We start from the raw sequence: 9,783 nt of genomic DNA on the forward strand, positions 1-9,783 counted from the left end.
TGGTTTACAAAAGAGATTCTGATGCTCGTGAAGGAACCTCTAATTCACAGCGAGTGACCGTGGAAGACCGAGATTAGAGGTGCCCTGCCTCCAGCCAGGCGGAGGAAAGGGATAACAGAGTTTACTGGACGGTACAGATAGGATGGCCTGGTACAACACACCCCAGGAGTACAGGCTTTGGTGGACACTGCTGCTCAGTGCACAATAATTCCTTCAGGCTGTAAGGGGACACAACTCAACAGTATTTTTGGAGTGACTTGGGGGATCCCAAGAGCTGACTGTTGTAGAGGCTGAAATGAGCCTAACTGGAAAAAATCAGCAAAAGCATCCCATTGTGACTGGCCCAGATGCTCCGTGCATCCTTGGCATAGACTACCTCAGGAGAGGGTATTTTAAGGACCCAAAAGGTTATAGGTGGGCATTTGGTACAGCATCTGTGGACACTGAGAGAATTGAACAGCTGTCTGATTTTCCTGGTCTTTCAGATGACCCTTCTGTTGTAGGACTGCTGATGGTTGATGATCAGCAGGTGACAGTTGCTACCACAACGGTGCGTTGTCGACAGTATCGCACCAATCGAGACTCTTGGATTCCTATTCAGAAATTGATTGGTCAACTGGAAAGCCGGGGTGTGATCAGGAAGACTCGCTCACCTTTCAATAGCCCAATTTGGCCAGTGCGTAAGTCTAGCAATGAGTGGAGATTAACTGTAGACTACTGTGGCCTGAAGGGGGAAGGGGGAAAAAGGGTGAAGGGAAACCTTCTCCCACGGTTTTGATTGTCTCCCCATGATCAAACCACGACAAAAACAAAGAATCAGCGTGGTGAGGCTGTCGAGTGGCCCTTGGTTTGTCCTGCAAACAACCTCTGAATGCGGATTCTTGCAGGTGCAGCGGAGCAGGCAGCAGCATCTGAGTGAAGCTCTGGGGGACGGGGTCCTGTGTGCTGGGGACAGCTTCCCTCGCCATTCTCTGCTCCCTCCTCCTTCAAGCAGGGGCTGCCCCAGCCGCGCACAGCCAGTCCCAGCCGGGCCGGAGGTGGGTGTCTCCATGACGACCGCCCGGGCTCTGTGACGTCATAACCAGAGGCCATTGTGACACGGGGTTGACATCACCAGAGGCCATTGTGACACGGGGGTCCCCGCCCTGACCGTGGGGGTATTTAAGGAGCGAGAGCCCTGGGGTGCTCACTCCCAGGAGAGCAGCTTCTCAGGAGCAGCAGCTTCTCAGGAGCAGCAGCTTCTCACGAGGCAGCATCTCCCCTGGGTGCCCGTTGCGGCTCTTTGATAGAGGAGACCCAAGATGCCAACTGACAAGGAGGTGTCCTGCTCCTCCTCCTGCCCGCAGATCAGCCACAGCCTGGGCCAGCACACCCTCCAGAGCACCTGGGTCGCCCCCTCGGTCCAGGAGCGCTTGCAGGACCACCATAAAGGTCCCCAGGAGGGGTCTGGCTGGCCTCGCAGCACCAACAGCGAGGCAGCAGCAGAGGCAGAGTGCCCGGCACCTGCCCCACAGGGCGCCACAGCCGACGACGCGGCTCTGTGGGACACAGCCCAGCGCATCGTCAGTGAGGCCGTGCGCAGGGCTGTGGCTCAGATCATGGCAGCTGGCCAGGAACCAGAGGAACAGCAGGACCTGGCCCAGCGCATGGATTTGCAAGATGAGAACAGCAAAGAGGGGTGCCAAGGCGGAGACACCATCCACAGCACCTGGATCAACCCCTCGGTCCAGGAGCACCTGCAGGACGCCCCTGCAGGTCCCCAGGAGGGGTCTGGCTTGCCCAGCTGCACAGACACGGAGGCGGCAGCAGAGGCAGAGCGCCCGGCACCTGCCCAGCACAGCCCCACAGAGGACGATGTGGACCTGTCAGACATTGTGGAGTACATCGTCAGTGAGGCGGTGCGCAGGGCTGAGGCTGAGATCCAGGGACCTGGCCAGCAACCGCTGGAACAGCAGGACCTGGCCCAATGCACGGATGTTCCAGTGGCAGCACCAGCACCTGCAGGACTTGAAGCCATTGAGGCTCATTTGGCAGGAGAGGATGAGGGACAGGCCAGCACAGCCCCTCTCGTCCCAGCTGCAAAGGAGGAAGAAGAGAACACAGTTTCTCCAATGTCTGCAGAGCATGGGGGAGAGACCAGCGCAGACATCGCCTGCCCAGCGCAGGGCCCGGCTCCACGGCGACGGCCTTCCCGCTTCAGGAGGGCGCTCCGGGCTCTGCGCAGGGCTTTCCGCTGCAGCTGCACCGCGGCGCAGCAAGAGGAGTAGAGCCGCGACCGCGGCGTTCACCTGCCCTGAGGACATGGTGCTGCCAGCCTCTGCTCGGCCTTGGATTGGTTTCAAAATCAATAAAGCCAATTAAAAAAAAATGAGAAGTTTTCCCCCTGTGCTCCTCTGTTCCTGCTCCACCTCGGGACAAAGAAGGCTGCAGGAAATCTCTGTCATCGGGGTGTCCCGGCCTTGGTTGCCGGAAGCCCTGGGCTGGTGCTGCCGCAAGCCGGCAGTCTGGCTGGATCCCCCTCAAGCTCCCTTCCCACCCGCCTGTCTCCAGTTCCAGTCCAGGACTTGGAACATTTGAGATCTATTGCCGACTTGGCCTGGTTGACCTGCACCGTACGGCATCCCCTTCGTCTCACAAGGAACCTCCCCATTGCGGGGGTGTTTCGGAGCACCTGCATGAGCTGATACAGGCGAGACCCTCCAAACCCGCATGTGGTCCCTCTCCTCCACCGAGGGTCTTCCAAGTCAGGAAGAGCCGGCTGCTCGCTCCCTTGCTGGAGATCTGAGCCATGACCCATCTCTGCACAAGGCTCTGATGCACAAGGCTGCCAGCGTCACGAGAGCACGTTCAGGCCTGAGACACCGGGGAGAAGCGCCGCAAACAGTGCTGGTCTTGACAAGAAATCCACCCGCTCAGAGCTTCGTCTCAGATGCGAGTTACTCTGCCCTGGGTTTCTGGGGCCCAGAAATGGAGGGAGGCTCAGGTACAAACCCAGTCAGCCAAGAGCCGCAGCAGCTGCTGATCCCTGTGTGGCGCATTGCAAACCAGCCATGGCTGTCTGTGGCTGCTGCATGCCCCGGGCTGCAGCCTTCGCAGCATCCTCCTCTTCCCCAGCACCCCCGTGCAGTGCACAGACCCAGAGCTGATTGCAATGGCTGGGGCAGCACCGGGCAGCAGCAGCATCTCTCTCCCCAGCCTCCAGCTGCCCAGTTGCCCTGCAGGGAATTTCTGCCTGGGAAGGGCAGAGTTGTATTGCGATCGGCCGGGGGCTCAGGACAAAGCACAGCACCGCCACGTCCCCGGAGCAGAGCCCTTCTTTTCCTGGCTTGGACTGGTGTATTCCTCCTGCTCACAGCGCGCTCCTTCTCTGGGAGAAGGTGACGCCAGCACTTTCAGGGAAATTGGAACGTCATGATGGGGTGGACGTGAAACAGCCTCACTTCCCGAAAAGCCAAAGGAGTAAAACTGACATGGAACAAAGCAAGTAACTTGCCACAGCTGTCCAACCTGCGCTCCTCAGGCGGGAGGTGACCGGCGACACGTTCTGGTGCTGCGGGGCTGTGCCGCAACAAGTCAGTTGGGGCCGTGGCCAGAAAGGTAGTGATGTACATCTAGAGATACCCACATCGTTCTGTGGGAAGCATCTGTTTCCTCGGCACGATTTGGAACACTTTTGACACACGGGGCTTGCTGGGCCCTAAATCACAGCTGCGTTGACTCCTCTAAGGCTCCCAGTTCCAATTCAGCAGGTGCTAAGTTCAAGGTGTTGACTCAGCAACAGAGCCTGTTATCTGAGAGTAACGTGTTCCTGTACCTTTCCCGTCGTTCTGTGGTGAAGGATTCCTTCCCTTGCAGAGAGAACTGTAAGACCCGCTCCTGTCAGGTGGGACTTTGCCTCCAAACGAGGTGCAGCCTCGTCCACTGTGACATCAGCCACTGCCGTTGTGTCACAAAGCAGCATCAGCGCTGAGGTCGGCACAGCAGGGTATAAGACCAGGGGTCTCCCTGCGCCTCGGTCACTCTCGATCTTGAGGGAACCGAGATCGCAGAGTTTCTGGCTCACTCCTGAGCGAGCGAGATGCTTGTTACCTGCACCTCAGCAGGTACCAGGAGACACCCAGAGATGGCTGAACGTCTGAGTGGGTATGTTGGGAGTATTTTCTGCTCCCTTCCCCAGGTGTGTTTTCCACCTCGTCAGCTGGGGTGGGTGGAGGGTGGGCAGGAGAGGAACACGAGGGCAGCCTGAGGGCTGGGTCTGGAGCTGCTGGAAGGCAGCAGCCGCCTTTCAGTCTCTTCATGAACACAAGGGCTGGGCCCAGAAGCCTTTGATCTCTGCAGAATGAGGGACAGGTCCATTTTGGATGGGACAGAGAGAGTCCCAGGGGGTGGCCCAGACACAGCCTGCCGCAGTAATTGTGAGAGCTCAGCTCCGTCCTGTGTTGTGCTCTGCAGGGTGGGTTCTGTCCCTGAGCCTGCTTGGTTTTCCTCTCCACGGGGACCAGAAGGACACCAGCGTGTCCTCTGTTGGCCGTGGGTCTGACTTGTGCTCCTGACAGAGGAGGTTTCCTTGGGAAACCTGGTCAGCTCCTCACCAGGGCTCTGCCTTAGGAAAGGGGCTCAAAGTCCTCAGAGGGGTGCAAGGAGTTCTCTAGGAGAACAAAAGGGATTGTTTATTCCTGATGAGTGTCGCTGTGAGCCTGTTGAGAGCCTCCTGGAAGAGGCAGGAGGAATTTCCCCCCTGCAGAGCGGTGTGTGCTGTGTCTTGGCAGATCAGGCTCAGGGCAGCAGGGCCCAGACACCGGAGTTTCTTTGGTGCTTCCTTGGTTGCCCGTTGCTTGCCAGCACGCACTGACATTCAGCCCTCCCTCCCTCTTTCCAGTCTGCATTTGTCTGCAGTTCTGCCAAGAGAAGGGCCGAAGATAACCCGGCTGCTAAAGAAACGCTGCGAGAGGGGAGACACACACCCCCCTGGCAGCTGTTGGACTGTAGGGGCACAGGCTGAACCTTCTCTTGAGAGGGTGGAGAACAGGAGCAGCACAAGTGTCCATTGAATGCTGGGCAGGAGAAACAGGCGTTTGTTATGTCCTTCCATTTCCAGAGAATCCCTCTCCAGCCCCACAGACATGAAGTGTGGACAGAAGTCCTGTTGCAACTCCTGCTCTTAGTCCAGAGTCAATCTTGAGCCCTTTGTCCCTAAGGAAACAATCTTTGCCGTGACAAATCCCCCACTGGTGCAGCTGGTGACACCTCCAGCAGTGACTGGAGCTGGTGCAGGACCAAGCCAATGCACACGGCAGGAACGCCAGGCTCAAGGGCTGAGTCCATGTTGCTGCTCTCCAGTCTGCTGCTGATCTGCATGGGAACCGCCAGCTTCACCAGCCTTTTCTTTATCTGCTCTGCAGGAAGATGAAGGCACTGAAGGCATCGACCCTGCTGCTGCTTCTCGGTCTATTCTCTTTCGGTGAGTCTCTGCAGAGCTCCGACCTGAGGACGGTCCTTTAGAAGGTACTCGGGGCTCCATCCTGCCCTGTTCCGCTTCCCCCGCTGTGAGCAGAGGAGCTCAGCCAAGAGCAGAAAGTCCCCACAGAGCTGTGCCAGTCCCTGCTCCAGCGGGACGGGTGTGGGTGAGGAAGGGCTGAGTTGCCTTCCCCAGGAGGGCTGAGCCAGTTCTCTTCAGCCAGGGAGAGGCCGTGGCTGAGCTCTCCTGCCCCAGGGGCTGAGAGTCTTCTGCAGGACAAGGAGCACAGTCCAGGGCAGGGAACGTCCATCTATTGCGGAGCCTGAACGCCATGATGGCCACTGTCAAAGACAACAAGAGGAGAGACAACTATGGCACTTGGGAGAGACACAGAAAGGAGAGCGGGCAGCCCGAGGCATAGCCCAGCCTTAGACCAGGTTCTAAGCTCTGGTGTGTGTTCCACAGGTGTTTACCACATGGGACGACTTGGTGCCTTAACCCCCTGGAGCACTGCAGACCTGAGCGAAACCCTGCCCCTGCCAGACCAGCTCCGAAACCTCCAGGAACAGCTTTATAATCTGCGCTGGAGCGCTAAGGATGTGGCTGAGCGGGCTCTGCAGGAAGGACTCAAGCAGGCAAAGCTCCCAGGCGTTACCGGACGGGTAAGGGCACAAGGCAGAAGGATCTGCTCAGGGGTTTTATCCTCCCTCCGGCATGTATCCTGCTCCATTCCCTGTCACAGCCAACAGGCTGGTGATGCTGGAACAAGTGCTGCCATGGCCACGCTTCCTTTTCCTGTTGCTCCACGCTTGCTTATGGGGAACAGAGAGCGTGACAGAAATGCCAGCTGTCTGAGTCGGACCTTCCTCTGAGCCCAGATCTCGGGTCCTCCTCAAGGGAGGACTGGAATTAAAGAATGGTCTCAGCAGTGCAGAGTTAAGCCAGGCTTATCTCATGCCCAGAAGGCTTGTCTGTCCGTGCTGCCTGGCCTGGGGCCTCTGCACAGGAACAGCCCCGTCCCACAGCTCCAGCATTCAGAGCACTGGAGTGAGCAGCCCCCCCTTTCTGATCCCGACAATCAGAGCAGAGCAAACCTGGGAGGCTTCCAGGCAATGTGGGCATTCCTTCCATCTGAAACGGGCCGTGTCCTCATTCACCTTGGCTGGCCTTGCAGGGGAGCTGCTTGCCCCGGTCCTTCTCCTTCTAACAGGTGCTCTCCTTTGTGTTCCTTCCCAGGCTGTTCAGGAGATAGTCAATGAAGCTTTGGAGAAGCTGGAGGCAATCCAGGTCCCGATGGCGGATTACGCCCTGAAATCAGCAGGTGCTGTGACATTGTACAAACAAACCAGTTCCAAACTGCTTCCTGTCCAGATTGACAAGATGGGCATTGGAACATGCCCAGGGGCAGGAGAGAAGGGGCGAGAAGTCAAGGGTCAATTTGTGCCCTAAAAGTGCCCCCACTGACAGAGCCTGTAACGGGCCAGACCCCATGGGAAGCACAGAAAGGCTGGTTCACATTCTTGCCTATTTCCATGGCCAAATACGACAGTTTGATGACTCCCTGATGTGTGTTCCAGAGGGGTCGTGCCAGCAAGACAAAGGGGAACCCACTGTAGGACATGGATGACAACTGAGAAGCCTTTTTCAAGTCAACAGTGCAATATTCCTCGTGACACTGCCTGTGATCACGCTCATGTTTGAATTTCCAGGGGCAGCCGTCATTCAGTCCAGGACTTCTCCATCCCTCCGGACTGCCAAAGCAAAGGTGTTCTGGTACTCCCTGCCGGTGATGGATTACATGAGGTCTCCTGAGCTGATTCTGGAGGTGGGAGCACCAAGAAGCAGTAACACAAAGGCTGGGAGAATGAACCACACACACTACTCTGAGTGTCCTACCCCCTGTCTTTGCTCCTCGAAGCTTCTTTTCCTGCCCCTGTCCCGCATGGACCTGCTCTCCTCCTGTGTCTCCCTGCTGAGTGTTTCTTGTCCTTTCAGCCGGACAATCATCCTGGCAACTGCTGGCCCTTCCCAGGGAGTCAGGGACACGTCTTCATCAAGCTGTCCATGCCAGTCATTCCCAGAGCCATCACCATGGCCCATGTCTCAGGGACAGCGTTCCATGGAGAAAGCATCTCCGGAGCTCCCAAGGACTTTGCTGTCTATGTAAGTGATTTCTCTGGAGTTGGGGGCAGGGGATTGCACAGAATTTCTGAGCAGAGGGTGAAGATGGGGCAAAGAGTCCAGGGGCCTGAAGCTTCCTCCTGGCTCTCAGAACAAACAGGCTCCTTGAGGTCATTCCCTTCCCATTGAATTCCTCTTTTATTCAATGTACCACTCAAAAAGCAGCTTCTGGGACAAGATGCTACTCCAGGAGCCACATGGAAAAGGAGCTGGACAGTACATGGTCCTAAACCTTCTTGGTTTCCAATCCCAGTGGCATTTGTGACACTCAGGTCACCTCCCTCTCACTGGGAGCGTCTGCTCCTTTTCTGACTGCCAGCTTGGACTCGTTGAGTAGACAAGTGTGACGTGCTGCCCACCTGCAGCTTCTCGTCTTGTCCTTGTGCTCATCATCCTTGGACTCCATAGCTGAAATAACCCCGTACTTCACCGGCTGAAGTTCAGTCTTCCATGGTGCACCAGACGCTCTGTTTTCTCCACCCATCTTTCCGTAGGCGTTCAAGGAAGAACATGAGGAGCAGGGAACGTTCCTGGGACAGTTCACTTTCCTGGCGGCGCTGAATCCCAGTCAGACCTTCCAGCTGAAGGTATGGGGACACAGAGGGAGGAGAACTGCAGGAGAGGAGGAGAAGTGCGGTTGGATGGGGAGAGGCTTCCCTGCCAAAGGGTACAGGCAGCCCTGTCCTTGAGCCTGTGCCACGCTGCCTTTCTTCTGCTTTAACTTCCTGGTGGTGGATGGATGGACTGCTGCTCTTCTTTCTAGAGAAGACAACGAGACATGTTGGGGCTGCCCATTGGGATAAAAGCCATTTTTTAGAGCTCCCCATTGGGATAAAAGGCATTTTGGGACTCCCCATTGGGATTAAAGGCAGTTTTAAGGTTCCTCATTGATCCCCATTGAGCCCCATTGACTCCAATTGACTCCCATTGACTCCTGTTTGTCCTCATTGGCTGCCATTGATTGCCATTGACCCCTATTGACCCCCACTGACTCCCACTGATCCCCATTGAATCACATTGACCCCCATTGATCCTCATTGACTCCCATTGACCCCCATTGACTACCAGGGAACCCCATTGATCCCCATTGAGAAATTTGTTGGTTTTGAGTCTTCCCAGAGCAAAATTTGTCAGTTTTGAGGTGAAATTTGTTGGTTTTGAGTCTCCCCAGAGCAAAAATTGTCAAATTTAAGGTGAAATTTGTCAGTTTTGAGTCTCCCCAGAGCAAAATCTGTCAGTTTTGAGGTGAAATTGTACAGCAGCACTGGGTCTTCTGACTGTGGAAGCCTGTGCCCCAAAGCAGGCGAGAGCTTTCCAGTGTATTTGCTGGGGCACCTGGTAGCTGCTTCTTCCTTTGCTGTTCTCATGGCCCAATGGGGTAGAGCAGGATAAGAACATCTGGACCACCACAGGTCAAAGCCCCCGCGGGGCAGCAGGAAGGAAGCTGCTGATCGAGGCCGTCGCTGCGGCACTTCTGTCAGTGCTCATGGGCCAGAGAGGAAAAGGCGACTCATTTCTTCTTGTCCTTGCAGAACGAGCTCCCTGGGGTCGTGAATTACATCAGGCTGCAAGTGCTGAGCAACTGGGGCCACCCGGACTACACCTGCCTGTATCGGTTCAGGGTGCACGGTGATCCGCCCAGAGATGGGGGAGACGTTCCTGTTTCTTCTATCAATAAATTCCTTTAATGTTCACCCAGTCGAGTTCCCGTCTGCTTTGCCTGTGATGCTGCCTGGTCCTCCCTGAGCTCACTGGAGCTCCCCGTCCTTCTCTCAACCACCAGCTTATGGGAGACTTCAGGAGCACACAGCAAGATTGTCCTTGTTAGGGAAAATGGAAAACTCAGCCACAAACCTGCAGAAAGCCTGACATGCACACACTTGCTGCGACACAGGAACATCAGCAAGGCCCTGCCTGGACACCAGGGATTAAATTAATGGACAGGTTTCCTGTGCAGGAAGCAACTAAGGATCCACTGAATGGAACCATCTGTTGTTACCTGTTTTCACAAGAGGCACATGCTGCTTCAGCTTCCATCTTTCAGTCTGTTGCCAATGAGAAAATGGAAGTGTGTTTTTTTGTAAGAAGGAAACCTTAATTGGAAAGTTGATTCATGGACTTATTTGCCTCTCTGGGCACATATC

General features: G+C 56.0%; 1 protein-coding gene across 1 annotated transcript; it reads left to right on the forward strand.

Annotated features, from left to right (window-relative positions):
- Positions 1-485: 485 nt before the first annotated feature.
- Positions 486-9,517, forward strand: LOC135578114 (SUN domain-containing protein 3-like; the record flags this gene model as incomplete). Its single annotated transcript, XM_065048327.1, has 7 exons — positions 486-629; positions 5,924-6,120; positions 6,695-6,779; positions 7,168-7,283; positions 7,454-7,621; positions 8,134-8,226; positions 9,172-9,517. Coding segments are annotated over 7 exons (959 nt in total), but the record flags the coding sequence as incomplete, so codon positions are not given.
- Positions 9,518-9,783: the final 266 nt, after the last annotated feature.

The sequence above is a fragment of the Columba livia genome, unplaced genomic scaffold, assembly GCF_036013475.1.
Source record: "Columba livia isolate bColLiv1 breed racing homer unplaced genomic scaffold, bColLiv1.pat.W.v2 Scaffold_608, whole genome shotgun sequence".
In the NCBI taxonomy this organism is placed as follows: Eukaryota; Metazoa; Chordata; class Aves; order Columbiformes; family Columbidae; genus Columba; species Columba livia.